Source organism: Corvus hawaiiensis (genome assembly GCF_020740725.1).
Source record: "Corvus hawaiiensis isolate bCorHaw1 chromosome 34 unlocalized genomic scaffold, bCorHaw1.pri.cur SUPER_34d, whole genome shotgun sequence".
NCBI classification, from domain to species: domain Eukaryota; kingdom Metazoa; phylum Chordata; class Aves; order Passeriformes; family Corvidae; genus Corvus; species Corvus hawaiiensis.
In genome coordinates, this window is record NW_025963258.1 from 31,728 (window position 1) to 50,933 (window position 19,206).

Consider the following 19,206-nt stretch of genomic DNA (forward strand, 5'->3'; position numbering starts at 1 on the left):
CATCCACCATCACCACCACCATGCGCCCCCCCACTCGCCCATCCCCCCCCACCCCTCCTACCCCCCCCCGCCGCCCCCCTCGCCCCACACCCCCCTCAGCCCCCACTCCCCCGCCGGCCCCACCTCGCCCCTGGCCCAGGCCGGCCAGGGCCCCCCCAAACCCAAGGGGGGGAACCGCATCAGCACGGTGGTCTGAGCCCCCCCTCCGGCAGAGCCCGGACACAACTCGTGGCAGCGATGGACGGCGCCGGCCTGCTGGACGCGGTGGTTATTTTTGTAACCCCCCCATTCCCCTCAATTCCCCCCCCCCCACCCCACCCCCCAAAAAAAAACCTGCACGTGGCTCGTGTTTGGCTGCTCGCGCCCCCCCCCCAGGGGTGGGGGGGTCCCGGCCAGCCGGGTGCCCCTCCCGCCATCCCGGGGGTCCGGCGGCGAGGCTGCCCCCCCCCGTCCCCATCCCACCCCGTTCCCAGCTCAGGCTGAATGTCACATGGCACTTTAACCTCCCCCCCCTCCTCCCCCCGCCCCCCCGGCCGCCTGGGGCCTTCCCCCTCCCCCCCCCCGGGGGTTTTGGGGGGGGTCCCAGGCGGCCGGGCCCCCCCCGGGGAGCCCCCCAGGCACCCGCATGCGCCCGCGCCGGGCCCTGTACATAAGAGACTGTATATTTGATGCTTCATAAACGGACCGGCCGGCCCCGCCCGCGAGCCCTTCTTGGGAGGGGGGCGAGCACACGCCTATGGGGGCTATAGGGGACGGGAGGTTGAGCTCTGGGGAGTGGGGAGGGGGATGGAGGGACTGGGAGGCTCTAGGGCTGCAATAGGGACCCTGGGGCTGTGGAGGTTCTGGGGGGCTATAGGGTCCTGGGGGCTATAGGGGCTGTGGGGGTTATGAAGGTACCGGGGGTCCTTAGGGGCTGCAGGGCTATGGGAGGTGCAGGGGTCCTGGGTGTTTATAGGGCTCCATGGGGGTCCCGTGGGTCTATGGAATCTTGGGGGTCCATGGGGGTCAGTGGGGGTCTGTATGTTCCACAGGGGTCCCGGGGTCTTATAGGGTCCATAGGGTTCCTGGGGGTCCACAGGGATTCATGGGGGGTCCATAGGGGTGGGGGTCTATAGGGTCTGTAGGAATCCATGGGGGTCCCAGGTGTCTACGGGGATGGGGGTCTACAGACTCCATAGGGGTCCATGGGTGTCAGTGGGGGTTTATAGGTTCCAAAGGGGTCCTGGGGGTCTATAGGGTCCATGGGGGTCCCGGGGAGTCCATAGGGGTCTATAGGGTCCATGGGGGTCCTGGGGAGTCCATAGGGGTCTATAGGGTCCATGGGATTCTATAGGATCCATGGGGGTCCCAGCGAGTCCATGGGGTTCTATAGGATCCATGGGGGTCCTGGGGAGTCCATAGGGGTTTATAGGGTCCATGGGGTTCTATAGGATCCCTGGGGGTCCTGGGGAGTCCATAGAGGTCTATAGGATCCGTGGGGGTCCTGGGGAGTCCATAGGGGTCTATAGGGTCCATGGGGTTCTATAGGATCCCTGGGGGTCCCGGGGAGTCCATAGGGGTCCTGGGGAGTCCATAGGGGTCTGTAGGATCCCTGGGGGTCCTGGGGAGTCCATAGGGGTCTATAGGGTCCATGGGGGTCTATAGGGGGTCTATAGGATCCCTGGGGAGTCCATAGGGGTCTATAGGGTCCATGGGGGTCCCGGAGAGTCCACAGGGGTCCATAGGGGTCTATAGGATCCCTGGGGGTCCCGGGGAGTCCATAGGGGTCTATAGGGTCCATGGGGGTCCCGGGGAGTCCACAGGGGTCCATAGGGGTCTATAGGATCCCTGGGGGTCCTGGGGAGTCCATAGGGGTCTATAGGGTCCATGGGGGTCCCGGGGGTCTCGAGGAGGCCGCGAAGGAGCAGAGGGGCGTGGCCGGAGGGGGCGGAGCTCCGGGAAACCCCGCCCCTCCTCGTGGCCCCGCCCCCGCGGCCGCCGGGCGCGCATGCGCGGTGCGTCCCTTTAAACGTGCACAACAAGTCCCGGCCCCTCCGCTGACCCAGCCGCGGAGGCGAGCGGTGCCGTGGATCCCTCCGCTGCGGAGGAGGCGGAGCCTGAGGACTATTTCTCCGTCCCTCATCCCTCCACACTGTCTGCCGCCATCCGGGCCGCGGCGGGGGGGTTCCGGTGCTGTTTTCCTGCTCCCCGTTTCCGCTCTCGCCGGCGGTCGCGGCGCTGTGGCATCGCTCGGCGCCGGTTCCCGTCCCGCGGCGGAAGGACACGGCGATTCACAGCACCGTCCCGGACGGCGTGCGCGGCCGCGCCTGCGCAGTGCGCGCGTGCGCGCGGGCGGGGGGCGGGCGGCAGGAGGAGGAGGATCCAAGATGGCGGCGGCGGCGGCCCGGCCGGGGGGACCGGGCAGGCCTCGGGTGTGAGGCGGGCGGAGCGCGGGGCGGCGGGGCCGGACGGGCCGGAGGGGCGGCACAGGGGCCGCGGAGGGGCCGGCGGGTCGGCGGAGCGTGCGGGCGCTATCCTCACCCCCCCTTTCCCCGCGGCTCGGGGAGGGGGGGGCGGCCCGCGGCCTGTGAGGGGGCGGCGCGGGGGCGGCGGGGCCTTCATGGCCCCCTGAGGGGGTCCCCGCGGGCAGCCCGGGAACCCCCCGCTCCTCTCGGTGCGAGGGATGGAGGAGGGGGAGCAGCAGCGCGCAGGGAGCGGCTGGGCCGAGTGGGGGCCCGGCCCGGGGGGGTCCCCGCCGTGGGTCCCCCCCCCGCCGCCCGACGGGGACGAGGAGCTCAAGCGGGGCCGCGGTGCGGAGTGGGGGGGGCCGGAGCCCCCCGGGGACGCGGGGCCCCCCCGGCCGGCGGCCGCGCCCCCCAAAGCGGCGGGGGACGAGAAGGCCGCGAGCGCCCCGCGCCCCCCCCGGGCCGGGGGCGAGCCGCGGGGTAAGGGCGGGGGGGGACCCGGCAAAGGGCCCGGGGGGCGGCCCCCGGGCGAGGAGCGGAGCCCCCGCAAGCCCCCCGAGGAGCGCGGGGCCCGCGGCGGGGATCGGCCCGGCCCCGAGGACAAGGCCCGGCGGCCCCTCGGGGGTCCCCGCGGCGGGGCCGCCCCGGAGCAGCGCGGGGATTGGGGGTCGCCGTGGCTGCCGGCCGAGCCGGAGCCCCCCGAGGACTTTCTGCCCCCCCCGGAGTGCCCCGTGTTCGAGCCCAGCTGGGCCGAGTTCAGCGACCCCCTGGGCTACATCGCCAAGATCCGCCCGATCGCCGAGAAAAGCGGCATCTGCAAGATCCGACCCCCCGCCGTGAGTATGGGGGGCCGGGGGGGGGCTGCGGGACCCCCTCGCAGTGGGGAACCCCCATCCCTCGGGGGGCTGGGGGCCCTGCCCGCCGGGCTCGGCGTCCCTCGGGTGTGGGTTTGGGGTTGGTGGCCCCCCCGGGGGCAGAATTGTCTCCTTGGTGGGGTATTTTCTTAATTTGGGGGGGTGGGCATTGCCCCCCACCCCCTTTGGGAGCATTTTCCCGTTTGAGGGGGTGCTTGTCTCCCTGCGGGAGGGGTATCTTTTTATTTTGGGGATAATTGCTTTTCGGGGGGTGTTTCCTGTTGGGGGGTGATTGCCCCCGTGGGGTGGGACCTCCCCAGTTGGGGGGGGGGGGGTAATTTCCCTTCCCCCCCCGGGGTAATTTCTCATTTAGGGGGGTTAATGACCCCACCAGGGGAGTAATTCCCCCCCCACCCCCGGTGCCTCAATGGTCCTGCTGCATCCTCGGGGGGAAATACCTCGGGGGGGGCAATTATGGACTCGGGGGGGGGGGGTCTGTGGGGGGGGTAAATACCCACGGGGTGGGGGGGGCGGGAAGGAAAGACGTGAGCTGTGGGGGTCTGTATCTGCTTGGGGGGGGGTAAATGCCCCCGTCCCCCGTTCAGGGATAAGCTCGAGGGGGGAGCGCATGTGAATCCCCCCCCGATGTGCGGTAACCCCCGGCCGGGGGTCCTGCCTGGGGGGGATTTTGGGGGTCCTACACAGCCCAAACCTCGTGGTGGGGGAGGGGGGCCAGGCCCCCCCCCGCTAGGGCCCCTCGTGCTCGGTGGGGGGGGTGGGGGGGGGGTGAGGGCCGGGGGTGACCCCGGGGAACTCGGGGTGTCCCCGCGGGCTCCGGGGGGGTCTCGGTGCCCCCCGGCGGATTCTGGGGGGGGGGTCCCGGCGCTCCCCCCGCGGCCTCACAACAACAACAGTGACACGGCCAATATGGCGCCAGCGCCGAGCCTTTGTCTGCGGGCGCGGGGGGGTCCGGCCGCTCCGGGGGGGCCCCGGCTCGGGCAGCGCCCCCCGGGATGGGGGGGACCCGGGGGGGCACGGGGGGGGGGGGGGGGGCAGGTGGCGGCCGAGCCCCCCCGTCCCCAGCCACCGCGCTCCCCCCTCCCCCCCCCCCCCTTCCCGGGCTTGTTTCCTGTTTGGGGGGGTCGCGCTCTGTCCCCGCGGCGGGGGGGTCCCTTTGTCGCCGTGGCCGGTTTGGGGGGCCCGGGGGGGGGGGGGCGGGGGGGACAGGCCGAGCCGGTCCCCCCAGCTCGGCGAGGGAAGGGCTTCCGGGAGGGCCGGGCCGGGCCGCGCTGGCGTCACCGGCCCCGCGGGGCACCCCCGGGTGTCCCCCCGCCGAGGGGGGGGCGGGGGGGGGGGCACGCGCAGGGCACCCACCCGCCGAATTTGGGCTGTGTCCCCCCCCCCTTCCCCTTCGGCCTTTCACCAGGGCTGATCTGCCTGTGTGGGACTGGGGGGGGCCATGGCTGCTGACCCCCCCGGCCTCCCAAATTTGGGCTCTGTATTGCCTGTGTGGGACTGGGGGGGGCCATGGCTGCTGACCCCCCCGGCCTCCCAAATTTGGGCTCTGTATTCCCTGTGTGGGACTGGGGGGGGCCATGGCTGCTGACCCCCCCGGCCCCCCAAATTTGGGCTCTGTATTCCCTATGTGGGACTGGGGGGGGGCCATGGCTGCTGACCCCCCCGGCCCCCCAAATTTGGGCTCTGTATTCCCTATGTGGGACTGGGGGGGGCCATGGCTGCTGACCCCCCCGGCCCCCCAGATTTGGGCTCTGTATTCCCTGTGTGGGACTGGGGGGGGGGGCCAGGGCTGCTGACCCCCCCGGCCCCCCAGATTTGGGCTGGGTGTTCTCCCCTGTGTGTGCATGATGTGGGGGCCATGGCTGCTGACCCCCCCAGATTTGGGCTGGGTGTTCTCCCCTGTGCAGGATGGGGGGCCCTTGCTGCTGACCCCTCAGATTTTGGGCTGTGTGTTGTTCCCTGCCCATGCAGGATGGGGGGAGGGGGCCTTGCTGCTGACCCCCCCCCCCCCATATTTGGGGTTTTCTCTGCCTTTTTCCCTCTGGAGCTCCCAGGGCTGCCCTGTCTGTCCCACACAGGGGGCCCGTGGCTGCTGACCCCCCAAATTTGGGCTGTGTGTCCCTCTGCCCATCCCTGACCCCACCTTGCCCCCCGCAGGACTGGCAGCCCCCGTTTGCTGTCGAGGTCGACAACTTCAGGTTCACTCCCCGCATCCAGCGGCTCAATGAGCTGGAGGTGAGTGGGGCGGGGGGCTTGGGGGGGGCTTTTGGGGCTGATTTTGGGGTGTGCACAGCTCTCACCCCCATCTTTGCCTCCCCATTTCCCACCCCCCGCAGGCGCAGACCCGGGTGAAGCTGAACTACCTGGACCAGATCGCCAAATTTTGGGAGATCCAGGGCTCCTCCCTCAAGATCCCCAACGTGGAGCGGCGCATCCTCGACCTCTACAGCCTCAGCAAGGTACGGAGGGGCAGCTGGGGACCCCCCACCCCTGGGGGACTCCCCCCCTGCCTGAGGGTCCTGCCCTGCTGGGGTGGGGTGCGAGGTTAGGGAAGGTGCCCCCCCCCCCCAGTGATAATTGTCTTCTAGGGGGGTATTTCCTATTCTGGGGGGGGTGATTGTTCCTCTGGGGGTGTTTTCTTTATTGGGGGGGTGGGTAATTGCCTCCAAGAAGGTCATGCTCTCATTTAGGAGAATTAATTGTCTCCCCTTGGGGCTGTATTTCCATTTAGGGGGTAATTTTCTCCCCTGGGGGGGTTATCTTAGCCTCGGGGGGGGGGGGGGGGGGATTGTTCCCATCAGGGGTGTGTTCCCATTTAGGGGGTTATTCCTCCCCCCCAGCAGGGGGAAATTGGATGTTTTGCTATTTTGGGGGTCAGTGTTCCCCTTGGGGGGAGTATTTTTTGTCAGTGGGGAAATTGCCCCTTTGTGGGGAATATGTTCTCGTTTAGGGGGGTTAATTGCCTTGCTTGGAGGTATTCTCCCGTTTAGGAGTGTAATTGTTTTCTGGGGGGGTATTTTGCTGTTTTGGAAGATATTTTCTTACTGAGGGGGGTAATTACCCCCACCTGGGGGATTGTTCCTATTTAGGGGGGCAGTCCTTCCCCTTGGGGGAACATTTTCTAATCAGGGGATTAATTACTTCTGTGAGGGGGCACGTTCCCATTTGTGGGAGTTAACTGCCCCAGAGGGGGTGTGTTCCCATTTGGGGGGGATGGGGCCCTTCAATGTGGCTCTTCTCCCAGTGAGGTGTGTGGGGGTCCCCAGGGTGTTCTGGGGTGTTCGGTGTCCCCTCACCAGTGATGATGGAGGGCTGGGACTATGGGGCCCAGTGGTGGGCACGGGCGGCTCTGGGGTGTCCCCGGGTGCTGTGGGTGGCTCTGGGGTGTCCCCGAGTGCTGTGGGTGGCTCTGGGGTGTCCCCGGGTACTGTGGGCGGCTCTGGGGTGTCCCCGGGTGCTCTGGGGTGTCCCCGGGTGCTGTGGGCGGCTCTGGGGTGTCCCCGGGTGCTGTGGGTGGCTCTGGGGTGTCCCCAGGTGCTCTGGGGTGTCCCCGGGTGCCGTGGGTGGCTCTGGGGTGTCCCCGGGTGCTGTGGGCGGCTCTGGGGGGGTCCCCGGGTGCTGTGGGCGGCTCTGGGGTGTCCCCGGGTGCCATGGGTGGCTCTGGGGTGTCCCCGGGTGCCGTGGGTGGCTCTGGGGGGTCCCTGGGTGCTGTGGGTGGCTCTGGGGGGTCCCCGGGTGCTGTGGGCGGCTCTGGGGGGTCCCCGGGTGCTGTGGGTGGCTCTGGGGTGTCCCTGAGTGCCCGGTGTCCCCCCGCAGGTGGTAATGGAGGAGGGGGGCTACGAGGCCATCTGCAAGGACCGGCGGTGGGCGCGGGTGGCCCAGCGCCTGTCGTACCCGTCGGGCAAGAACATCGGCTCGCTGCTGCGGGCGCACTACGAGCGCATCATCTACCCCTACGAGATGTACCAGTCCGGGGCCAACCTGGTGGTGAGTGCAGGGCCCAGGGGGGGCTGGGGAACCCCGACCCGAACCCCGAGCCACGCTGAGGGTCCCCGTCCCTCCAGCAGTGCCACACGCGGCCCTTCGAGAGCGAGGAGAAAGACCGGGAGTACAAACCCCACAGCATCCCCCTGCGCCAGTCCGTGCAGCCCTCCAAGTTCAACAGCTACGGCCGGCGCGCCAAGCGCCTGCAGCAGGAGGTGGGCACCCCAAAACCCTCCCTGGGCACCCCAAAACCCTCCCTGGGCACCCCAAACCTCCCCCCCGGGACCCCCCTGACGCCGCTGTCCCGCAGCCTGAGCCCACAGAGGAGGACATCGAGAAGAACCCCGAGCTGAAGAAGCTGCAGATTTACGGGGCCGGCCCCAAAATGTTGGGGTTGGGGCTGGTGGCCAAGGATAAGACCCTGCGGAAGAAAGGTATTGGGGACCCCTCATGTGGGGGCTTGGGGGGTGCAGGGGTGGCTGGGTGGCTGGCTCCCTAAATCCTTCTGGGAACTCTGTGCGTTTTTGGGGTCGTGTTTTTGTTTCTGGTATATCTCCATGTTTCTTTTGGGATTCTCTTTGGCTACAGTTTGGGGTGCCCGAAGTTGTTTCGGGTTTTTCGGGGCCTCTCTTGCCTTCCTCTCTCCTCTGCCCTGCTGTGTTCTTTTGGGTCACAATCCCAGAGTTTCTGGGTACTCCTCCTCATTCTTTTAGGGTGCGTTCCTGCACCCATAGCTTTTATGGGATGGCTCCTTCTCGCTTCTTTAGGAACCCTGCTCTCCCCAGCTGTTCGTGGACAAACTTCTCCATTCTTTGCAGACAGACACCCCCCTCCCAGTCTTTAGGGACCACCTTCCCCCCCATAATTGCTTCGGGATCCATTTCTCTCTCAGTTTTTTTGGGTCTCCCCCCATTCTTCTGACCCTGTCCTATTTTTCAGGACCCTTTCCCCAATGGTTCTGTACTCTCTAGTGTTTCTGTAACCCCCCCAATGGTTCAGCACCCCCCAAATTGCTCATTAACCCCCTCCCCACAGACAAGGAGGGCCCCGAGTGTCCCCCCACAGTGGTGGTGAAGGAGGAGCCGGCGGGGGAGCCCCGGGGGTCCCCGGGGTCTCCGGGGGCGCGGGACGGGCGGGAGGAGCTGCGCCACAGCCCCGAGCCCTGCACCAAGATGACGATGAGGCTGCGCCGCAGCCACAGCAACAGCCAGTTCGTGAGTAGGGGGCTCCTGGGGCGGGGCAGGGCTGAATTCGGGGTGGGATCCCCGCAAAATCCCTTTCCCCCCCCGCAGGTGGATTCCTACATCTGCCGGATCTGCTCACGGGGCGACGAGGACGACAAGCTGCTGCTGTGCGATGGCTGCGACGACAACTACCACATCTTCTGCCTGCTGCCCCCCCTGCCCGAGATCCCCAAGGGCATCTGGCGCTGCCCCAAATGCGTCATGGCGGTGAGGGGGCACGCGGGGGCACCCCGGGACCCCCAGTGCGCGTCACGTCCCCCCACGACCCCGCTATGTGGGGTCCTGTCGTGTCAGGGGGGCCAGGGGGGTCTGGGACCGTCCCGTCTGAGGGATGAGGGCTCCCAAATCTCATCCAGGCCTGTCTGTGGGGTCAGGGACCCCCTGATCTGTGGGGCTGGGACTCCCAGTGTTCCATGGTGTCCGTGGAGGATCAGGGGTTGGGGTTTGTTTGGTGTGAGGGGATGGGGACCCCCAGGTCTCACCCAGTCCTGTCTGTGGGGCTGAGACCCCCAGTGTCATTCGTATCCTGTGTTGTCTGGGGGGTCAGGGACCCCCACTCCTGGTCCAGCCAATCTGGGGGCCCCCAAATCTCATCCAGTCCTGTCTGAGGGGCTGGGGACCCCTCTCTGTGGGGTCAGGGACCCCCCTGTCACATCTGAGGGGCTGGGAACCCCCACACCCACCCCTTGCCTCACACCCCAATCCCACCTGTGAGGCTGGGGACCCCCAGCTCTGCACCCCAACCCTCCCTGTCCCTGGGGACCTCCAACTTAGTGTGCAGTGTCCTCTGTGTCCCTGGGGCCTTGCCTGGTGTCCCCAAGCCCCTCTGACCCCCTCCTGGTGTCCCCAAGCTCCCTGACCCCTCTCGGTGTCCCCTGACCCCCTCCTGGTGTCCCCAAGCCCCCCTGACCCCTCTCAGTGTCGCCTCACCCCCTCCTGGTGACCCCAGGCTCCCTGACCCCCTCTCGGTGTCCCCTGACCCCCTCCTGGTGTCCTTGAGCTCCCCTGACCCCCTCCTGCTGTCCCCAAGTCCCCCGACCCCTGTCAGTGTCCCCTGACCCCCTCCTCGTGTCTGCAAGCCCCCCCGACCCCTCTCGGTGTCCCCTGACCTCCTCCTCGTGTCCCCAAGTCCCCTGACCCCTGTCAGTGTCCCCTGACCCTCTCCTCATGTCCCCAAGCTCCCTGACCCCTCTTGGTGTCCCCTGACCTCCTCCTCGTGTCCCCAAGTCCCCTGACCCCTCTCAGTGTCCCCAAGCTCCCTGACCCCTCTCAGTGTCCCCAAGCTCCCTGACCCCTCCTGGTGTCCCCTGACCCGCTCCTGGTGACCCCAGGCTCCCTGACCCCCTCTCGGTGTCCCCTGACCCCCTCCTGCTGTCCCCAAGTCCCCCGACCCCTGTCAGTGTCCCCTGACCCCCTCCTCGTGTCCCCAAGCTCCCTGACCCCTCTTGGTGTCCCCAAGCTCCTTGACCCCTCTCAGTGTCCCCTGACCCCCTCCTGATGTCCCTGAGCTCCCCTGACCCCTCCTGGTGTCCCCTGACCCCCTCCTGGTGTCTCCAAGCCCCCCCGACCCCTCTCGGTGTCCTCTCACCCCCTCCTGGTGACCCCAGGCTCCCTGACACCTCTCAGTGTCCCCTGACCCCCTCCTGGTGTCCCCAAGCCCCCCTGACCCCCGGTGTCCCCCCAGGAGTGCAAGCGGCCCCCGGAGGCGTTTGGCTTCGAGCAGGCGACGCGGGAGTACACCCTGCAGAGCTTCGGCGAGATGGCCGACGCCTTCAAGGCCGACTACTTCAACATGCCCGTCCACGTGAGCATCCCACATCCCCCCAGACCCCTCTGGATCCCCCCCAAATCCCCACAGACCCCTCTGGATCCCCAAACCCCCCCTGAACCCCCCAGACCTCCCGTCCTTCAGTGAGATGGCCGACGCCTTCAAGGCTGACTGCTTCAACGTGCCTGTCTATGGGAGCCCCCCAAAACCCCCTCAGACTCCTCTGGACCTCCCCAAAAGCCCCTCTGGACCCCTCAAAACCCCCCAGGCTCCCCTGAGCTTCCCTCCCTTTGGGGAGGTGGGTGATGCCTTCAAGGCTGATCCCTTCAATGTGCTCATCCATGTAAACACCCCAGAACCCCTCATGGACCCCCCCAAAACTACCCTGAACCCCCCTGAGACCCCCGGATCCCCCTGGACAGCCCAAACCCCTCCAGAGCCCCCCAGACCCTCCCACTTTGGCAAGGTGGATGACATCTTCAAGGCCAGTTTTTTACCAAATTACTCTAAAACCTCATGGACGCCCCCAAAAGCCCCCTGAGAGCCCTGGACCCTTCCTGGACACCCCAAATTCCCCCAAACCCCCCAGATCCCCCTCTCTTCAGTGAGGTGGCTGATGCCTTCAAGGTCACTGACTTCATGTGAGCCCCCCAAAAAACCCCCAAAACCACCCTGGACCCCTCTAAGACTCTCGGGACCCGCCCTGGACCCCCCAAACCCCTCCAGGTCCCCCCAAAACCCCAGAGCCCCCTCCTTTTGACAGGATGGGTAATGCCTTCAAGGTCAGCGACTTCATGTGAACCTCCCAAACTCCTCCCAAAACCCTCACAGACCCCCCCCAAACCTTCTCTGAGACCCCCAGATACCCCCTGAGCCCTCTGGGCCCCCCTAAATCCTCCAGGCCCCCAAACCCCCCAGATCCCCCTTCTTTGGCCAAGGTGGGGTGATGCCTTCAAAGCCAACTACTTCACCTGAGCCTCCAAATTCTGCCCCAAACCCCACCCAAAACACCCCGAACTTCCCCCAAATCCTCCCCCCCAAACCACCCTGGACCCCTTTAAGACCCTCAGACTCCCCCTGGACCCCACAAGCTCCTCCAGGCCTCCCTCCTTTCGGCAAGGTGGGCAATGCCTTCAAGGCCGATGGCTTCACATGAGGCTCCAAATTCCTCCCCAAACCCCAGCCAAAAACCCCCAAACTCACTCCAAACCCCCCCAAATCCCCCCCCGCCTCCTCTGAAGCCCCGTGCCCGCAGATGGTGCCCACGGAGCTGGTGGAGAAGGAGTTCTGGCGCCTGGTGAACAGCATCGAGGAGGACGTGACCGTGGAGTACGGGGCCGACATCCACTCCAAGGAGTTCGGCTCCGGCTTCCCCGTGCGCGACGGGAAACGGCGCCTGTCCCCCGAGGAGGAGGTGGGACAGGGCACTGTCACCTCCCTGGGGGCCACTGTCACTGTTCTGGGGTCACTGCCACCTCCCTGGGGGCCACTGTCACTGTTCTGGGGGCACTGTCACTGTTCTGGGGGCACTGTCACTGTTCTGGGGCCACTGTCACTGTTCTGGGGGCCACTGTCACTGTTGTGGGGCCACTGTCACTGTTCTGGGGGCACTGTCACTGTTCTGGGGCCACTGTCACCTCCCTGCGGGCATTTTCACCTCCTGGGGCCCTGGCACCATCCTGGGGACATTATCACCTCCCTGGGGGGCACTGTCACTGTTCTGGGGGCACTGTCACTGTTCTGGGGTCACTGCCACCTCCCTGGGGGGCATTGTCACCTCTTTGGGGCGCTGGCACCATGCTGGGGGGCATTGTCACTTCCTTAAGGGCACTGGCCTTGGGGACACTTGGGGACACTGTCACTGCTCTGGGATCACTGCCACCGTTGCTGCCCTCACCCTGGGGTCACTGCCACCACCCTGGGGTCACTGCCACTATCACTGCCACCACCCTGGGGGGCACTGCCACCACCCTGGGGTCACTGGCATTATCACTGCCACCATCACTGCCACCACCCTGCAGGGCACTGACCCCACAGGGCCACCCCATGGGTCCTAGGGGTGTCCCTGTGCCCACTCTCAGGGGTGTCACTGTCCCCAAAGTGTCATCCTGTGCTCCCTTGGGGTGTCCCTGTGCCCACCCTGGGGGGGTCCCTGTCCCCAAAGTGTCACCCCATGGTCACCAGGAGTGTCCCTGTCCCTGCAGGGCGGTGACACCATCCCACAGTCCCCGTGGTGGGGGTGACGCCATCCCTGGGATTGTCCCTGTCCCCACGCTGGGGGTGCTGCTGTCCCTGGGGGTGTCCCTGTCCTGCAGGGGGGGGTGTGGGGGGTGACCCAGTGTCCCCTGTCCCCATGGGATGCCGTGTCCCCACCCCTGTGGGGGTCATGCAGTGCCCCTGTCCCCTGCAGTGACCGTGCCCCCTGCGGTGCCCGTGTCCTGTTGGGTGCCCGTGTCCTGTTGGGTGCCTCTGTCCTGTTGAGTGCCCCTGTCCCCCCCCAGTGCCCCTGTCCCCCCCCCGGTGCCCGTGTCCTGTTGGGTGCCCCCGTCCCCCCCCCGGTGACGCTGTCCCCGCTGTGCCAGGAGTACGCGGGCAGCGGCTGGAACCTGAACGTGATGCCGGTGCTGCAGCAGTCGGTGCTGTGCCACATCAACGCCGACATCTCGGGCATGAAGGTGCCCTGGCTCTACGTGGGCATGGTGTTCTCGGCCTTCTGCTGGCACATCGAGGACCACTGGAGCTACTCCATCAACTACCTCCACTGGTGGGGCTGGGGGCACTGGGGGGCCAGGGGGGGCGACTTCGGGGTGTCTGGGGGTGATTTTGGGATGTTAGGGTGCCATCAGGGGTGACTTTGGGGTGTCTGGGAGTGATTTTGGGGTGTTTGGGTGCCATCGGGGGTGACTTTGGGGTGTCTGGGGGTGACTTTGGGATGTTAGGGTGCCATCAGGGGTGACTTTGGGGTGTCTGGGAGTGATTTTGGGGTGTTTAGGGGGAAGGTGGCCTGGGAAGTGTTGAAATGGCCAGGGAGATGTTTGGGGGGTGTTTGAGTGGCCAGAGAGGTATTTGGGGGCCATGTGGATATTTGGGGGGTGTTTAGGTGGCCAGGGGGGTGACTGGGGGGCAGCAGGAAGTTTTGGGGTGGGATAAGGAGGAGGGTCCTGACCCCCCTAAAGCCCCAGGGGGGAGCCCAAGATATGGTACGGGATGGGATAAGGAGGTTTTGGGGTGGGATGAGGAGATTTTTGGGGTGGGATAGGGAGGTTTTGGGGTGTAACAGGGTGGGATGAGGAGGTTTTTGGGGTGGCATAGGGAGGTTTTGGGGTGTAACAGGGTGGGATGAGGTTTTTGGGGTGGGTTAGGGAGGTTTTGGGGTGTAACATGGTGGAATGAGGAGGTTTTTGGGGTGGCATAGGGAGGTTTTGGGGTGGTAGAGGGTGGGATGAGATTTTTGGGGTGGCATAGGGAGGTTTTGGGGTGGGTTAGGGAGGTTTTGGGATGGTACAGGGTGGGATGAGGAGATTTTTGGGGTGGCATAGGGGGGTTTTGGGGTGGTAGAGGGTGGGATGAGGAGATTTTTGGGGTGGCATAGGGAGGTTTTGGGGTGGTAGAGGGTGAGATGAGGAGGTTTTTGGGGTGGCATAGGGAGGTTTTGGGGTGGTAGAGGGTGGGATGAGGAGTTTTTTGGGGTGGGATAGGGAGGTTTTGGGGTGGTAGAGGGTGGGATGAGGAGTTTTTTGGGGTGGGATAGGGAGGGTTTTGGGGTGGTACAGGGTAGGATGAGGAGGTTTTTGGGGTGGCATAGGGAGGTTTTTGGGGTGGTACAGGGTGGGATGAGGAGGTTTTTGGGGTGTCCCATCCCCAGGGGCGAGCCCAAGACGTGGTACGGGGTCCCGTCGTTCGCGGCCGAGCACCTGGAGGAGGTGATGAAGAAGCTGACGCCGGAGCTGTTCGAGAGCCAGCCCGACCTCCTGCACCAGCTCGTCACCCTCATGAACCCCAACACGCTCATGGCCCACGGCGTCCCCGTGAGTTGGGGGTGTCCCCTGGCCCCTCCTGGCCCTGTCAGCCCCCGCTGACCCCGGTTGTGTCCCCCCAGGTGGTCCGGACCAACCAATGCGCCGGCGAGTTCGTCATCACCTTCCCCCGCGCCTACCACAGCGGCTTCAACCAGGGCTACAACTTCGCCGAGGCCGTCAACTTCTGCACGGCTGACTGGGTGAGCACTGGGGGCTCTGGAATACCCGGGGGGGGCACAAAATGTACCGGGGGGGGGCACAGAATGTCTGGGGGAATGAACAGAAAAAAACCTGAGGAATGCAGAAAAAGAAATCAAGGGAAACGGGGAAATCTGTGGGTGGAAGCCTTGAAGGAACAGCAGGAGAACCTCAAATCCAGGAGGACACAGAATGTACCGGGAGGGGCTCTGAAATATCTGTGGGGGCACAGAGTTATCTGTGGGGCTCAATGAGAAAAACCTCGTGGAAAACAGTAAAATTTGGGGGTGGAAGCTCTGGAAGAACAACAGGAGAAGCCAAAAGTCAGCACTGGGGGTCCCAGCTGGGTTCAGGGCTGTTTCCCCAGCTGGGTTTGGGGCCGTGTTTAGGGGTGCCCCCGGTTTTGGGGAGCCCCCTGACGCCCCATGCAGCTCCCTGCAGGCAGGCAGTGCATCGAGCATTACCTGGTCCAGGGTTAGGGTTAGGATTAGGTTTAGGTTTAGGTTTAGGGTTAGGTTAGGGTTAGGTTCCCCAGGTTTGAGAGATCAGCACTGGGTGGTCCCACCTGGGTTTGGGGCTGTGTTTAGGGTTAGGTTGGGTTAGGGTTAGGTTTAGGGTTAGGTTATGGTTGGATTAGGGTTAGGTTGGGGTTAGGTTCCCCAGGTTTGAGGGATCAGCCCTAGGGGTGCTCGAGCACTGCCCAGGTCAGGGTTAGGTTTAGGGTTAGGTTTAGGGTTAGGTTAGGGTTAGGTTTCCCAGGTCTGAGGGATCAACACTGGGGGTCCTCCCAGCTGGGTTTCAGGCTGTGTTTAGGGGTGCCCCCTGGTTTTGGGGAGCCCCCTGGCACTTCCCACAGCTCCCCGTGGGTGGGCGTTGCATCGAGCATTACCTGGTCCAGGGTTAGGGTTAGATTTAGGGTTAGGGTTCGGGTTTGGGTTAGGGTTAGGTTAGGGTTAGGTTAAGGTTAGGTTAGGGTTAGGTTCCCCAGGTCTGAGGGTTCAGCACTGGGGGTGCTCCCAGCTGGGTTTGGGGCTGTGTTTAGGGTTTAGGTTAGGGTTAGGTTTAGGGTTAGGTTTAGGGTTTAGGTTGGGTTTAGGTTAGGTTTAGGGTTTAGGTTAGGTTTAGGTTTAGGGTTTAGGTTAGGTTTAGGTTTAGGATTTAGGTTAGGTTTAGGTTAGGGTTAGGTTTAGGTTTAGGGTTAGGTTATGGTTAGGTTCTCCAGGTTTGCGGGATCAGCACTGGGTGCTCCCGGCTGGGTTTGGGGCTGTGTTTAGGGTTTAGGTTAGGGTTAGGTTTAGGGTTAGGTTTAGGGTTTAGGTTGGGTTTAGGTTAGGTTTAGGGTTTAGGTTAGGGTTAGGGTTAGGTTTAGGTTAGGGTTAGGTTTAGGTTTAGGGTTAGGTTATGGTTAGGTTCTCCAGGTTTGCGGGATCAGCACTGGGTGCTCCCGGCTGGGTTTGGGGCTGTGTTTAGGGTTTAGGTTAGGGTTAGGTTTAGGGTTTAGGTTGGGTTTAGGTTAGGTTTAGGGTTTAGGTTAGGTTTAGGTTTAGGATTTAGATTAGGGTTAGGTTTAGGTTAGGGTTAGGTTTAGGTTTAGGGTTAGGTTATGGTTAGGTTCTCCAGGTTTGCGGGATCAGCACTGGGTGCTCCCGGCTGGGTTTGGGGCTGTGTTTAGGGGCGCCCCCGGTTTTGGGGAGCCCCCACCACCCCGTGCAGCTCTCTTCAGGTAGGCAGTGCGTCGAGCTCTGCCCAGTTCAGGATTAGGGTTAGGATCAGCCCTGGGGGTGGTCCCAGCTGAGTTTGGGGTTTTGTTTAGGGGTGCCCCCGGTTTTGGGGAGCCCCCACCACCCCGTGCAGCTCCCTGCAGGCAGGCAGTGCATCGAGCACTGCCCAGTTCAGGATTAGGGTTAGGTTAGGGTTAGGGTCAGAACTGGGGGTGCTCCCAGCTGGGTTTGGGGCTGTGTTTAGGGCTGCTCCCGGTTTTGGGGAGCCCCCTGACACCCCGTGCAGCTCCCTGCAGGCAGGCAGTGCATCGAGCACTGCCCAGTTCAGCATTAGGGTTAGGGTAGGGTTAGGGTTAGAGTCAGAACTGGGGGTGGTCCCAGCTGGGTATGGGGTTTTGTTTAGGGTGCCCCCGGTTTTGGGGAGCCCCCTGACACCCCGTGCAGCTCCCTGCAGGCAGGCAGTGCATCGGGCACTGCCCAGTTCAGGATTAGGGTTAGGTTAGGGTTAGGATCGGAGCTGCGGGTGCTCCCAGCTGGGTTTGGGGCTGTGTTTAGGGGTGCCTCTGGTTTTGAGGAGCCCTCTGACACCCCGTGCAGCTCCCTGCAGGCAGGCAGTGCATCGAGCACTACCGGCGCCTGCGCCGCTACTGCGTCTTCTCGCACGAGGAGCTCATCTGCAAGATGGCCGCGAGCCCCGAGAAGCTGGACCTGAACCTGGCGGCCGCCGTGCACAAGGAGATGTTCGTGCTCGTGCAGGAGGAGCGCAAGCTGCGCAAGGCCCTGCTGGAGAAGGTGGAGGCACCCCGAGAAACGGGGGGTGGGGGGTGCCCTGAAAAATGGGGGGGTACAGAGGGGCAGGGGGAGCTGCGGTTGGGGGGTGAGGGTTGTGTTTGTGCCCCCCTCAGGGGGGTTATGGAGAGGTTGGGGATGCTGAGGGCACCCCAGAAGCTCTGGGTAAGGGGTGAGGGTCATGTTTGGCCCCCTCAGGAGGTTATGGAGGGGTTGGGGGTGGTGGGGGAACCCCAGAAGCTCTGGGTGAGGGGTGAGGGTCATGTTTGGCCCCCTCAGGGGGGTTATGGAGAGGTTGGGGTGGTGGGGAACCCCGAAAGGTTTAGGGGTGTCTGGGGGCTGTGTTTGTGCCTCCTCACGGGGGTACAGAGGGGGTGAGGAGGACCCAAAATGCTTTAGGAGGGTCTGAGGGTCATGTTCGTGCCCCCCCCAGGGGGTCACAGAGGGGTTGGTGGTGCTGGGGGCACCCCAGAAGCTCTGGGGAGGGGGACCTGAGGGTCGTGTTTGGTCCCTCGGGGGGGTTATGGAGGGGTTGGAACTGCTGGGGTTCCGAAGGTTTAGGGTGTCCTGAGGGTTGTGTTTGTGCCTCTCTGGGGGGTTACAGAGGTGCTGAGGGGACCCCAAAAGCTCCGTGGGGAGCAGGGTGAGGGTCAGCTGGGGGGGGTCACAGGTTGGGGCTGCTGGGGGACCCCAAAAGCTCCGTGCGGGGGTCTGAGGGACATTCCTGTGCCCTCCCAGGGCATCACAGAGATGGAACAGGAGGGGTTGGAGCTGCTGGGAGGAGTCTGAGAGAATTTTAGTTCCCCTTAGGGGATCAGGAAGGGGTTGGGGGTGCTGGGGGCACCCCAGATGCTCCTGGAGGGGGTCTGAGGGACATTTCGATGCATCCCCCCAGGGGATCATGGAGGGGTTTGGGGTACTAGGACAAGTCTGAGAGAATTTTAGTCCCCCTCAGGGGATTGCAGGGGGGTTGGGGGTGCTGGGGGCAACCCAGAAACTCCTGGGGAGGGTCTGGTGTCTGTTTTTTTTGCCCCCCCCAGGGCATCACGGAGGTGGAGCAGGGGGGGTTGGAGCTCCTGGGAGGAGTCTGAGAGAATTTTAGTTCCCCTCAGGGGATCAGGAAGGGGTTGGGGGGTGCTGGGGGCACCCCAGAAGCTCTGTGGGGGGGGGGTCTGAGGGACATTTCGATGCATCCCCCAGGGGATCATGGAGGGGTTTGGAGTACTAGGACAAGTCTGAGAGAATTTTAGTTCCCCTTAGGGGATCAGGAAGGGGTTGGGGATGCTGGGGGCACCCCAGAAGCTCTGGGGGCGGTCTGATGTCCATTTTTCTGTCCGCCCAGGGCATCGCAGAGGTGAAGCAGGAGGGGTTGGAGCTCCTGGGACGAGTCTGAGAGAATTTTAGTTCCCCTCACGGGATCAGGAAGGGGTTGGGGGTGCTGGGGGCACCCCAGAAGCTCCTGGGGAGGGGTCTGATGTCCATTTTTTTGCCCCCCCAGGGCATCACGGAGGCGGAGCGCGAGGGCTTCGAGCTGCTGCCGGACGATGAGCGCCAGTGTGACAAGTGCAAGACCACGTGTTTCCTGTCAGCCCTGGCCTGCTACGACTGTCCCCAGGGCCTCGTCTGCCTCTACCACATGGACGACCTCTGCAAGTGCCCCCGCAGCAAGCAGTACCTCAGGTGGGGGGGCTGGACAGGCCCTGGGCGGCCTCGCTGTGCTCCTGAGGGGGCCACGGGGGTGGTTTGGGGAGGCTGGGGGCCTTGATGTGCCCCAGGGTGGTTTAGGGGGGCTGTAGGAGGGGATGGGAGTTGGGTTTGGGGGGCTGATGTGCCCATTGAATGGGATGTGGGGATGTTTTAGGGAGAGTGGAGGTGTCTGTGTGCCCCTGGAAGGGGATGTGGGGGTGGTTTGGAGGGGATGAGGGGGCTGGGGATGTGGGTGTGCCTTGGGGGGGACACGGGGGTGGCTTGTGGGGGTCTGTAAGGGTGGGGGTGGGGTTTGGGGGGGCTGGCAGAGGGGTTTGGGGGCCTTGCTGTGCCTTTGAGGGGGACACAGGATGGTTTGGGGGGGCTGGGGGCCGTGATTGTGCCCCCTGGGGGGATGGAGGGGTGGGTTTGGGGGGCTGTAAGAGGAGATGGGGGCCTGGGTGTGCCCTTGGAGGGGACA

At 64.6% G+C, this 19,206-nt stretch overlaps 2 protein-coding genes across 2 annotated transcripts in view; both read left to right on the forward strand.

The window, feature by feature from the left end:
* Positions 1–196, forward strand: part of LOC125320760 (IQ motif and SEC7 domain-containing protein 2-like) — a 29,811-nt gene extending 29,615 nt beyond the window's left edge. Inside the window, 1 exon segment of the mRNA XM_048293162.1 lies at positions 100–196. Coding sequence (XP_048149119.1) covers positions 100–196 — 97 coding nt within the window.
* A 2,303-nt stretch (positions 197–2,499) lies between these two features.
* Positions 2,500–19,206, forward strand: part of LOC125320757 (lysine-specific demethylase 5C-like) — a 30,178-nt gene continuing 13,471 nt past the window's right edge. The window contains 15 exon segments of the mRNA XM_048293159.1: positions 2,500–3,280; positions 5,474–5,551; positions 5,653–5,775; positions 7,133–7,303; positions 7,381–7,515; positions 7,611–7,734; positions 8,336–8,514; positions 8,593–8,751; positions 10,229–10,348; positions 11,568–11,726; positions 12,895–13,076; positions 14,178–14,340; positions 14,412–14,531; positions 16,848–17,042; positions 18,538–18,719. Of these exon segments, the coding sequence (XP_048149116.1) occupies positions 2,663–3,280; positions 5,474–5,551; positions 5,653–5,775; positions 7,133–7,303; positions 7,381–7,515; positions 7,611–7,734; positions 8,336–8,514; positions 8,593–8,751; positions 10,229–10,348; positions 11,568–11,726; positions 12,895–13,076; positions 14,178–14,340; positions 14,412–14,531; positions 16,848–17,042; positions 18,538–18,719 (2,708 nt within the window). The 5' untranslated portion in view covers positions 2,500–2,662.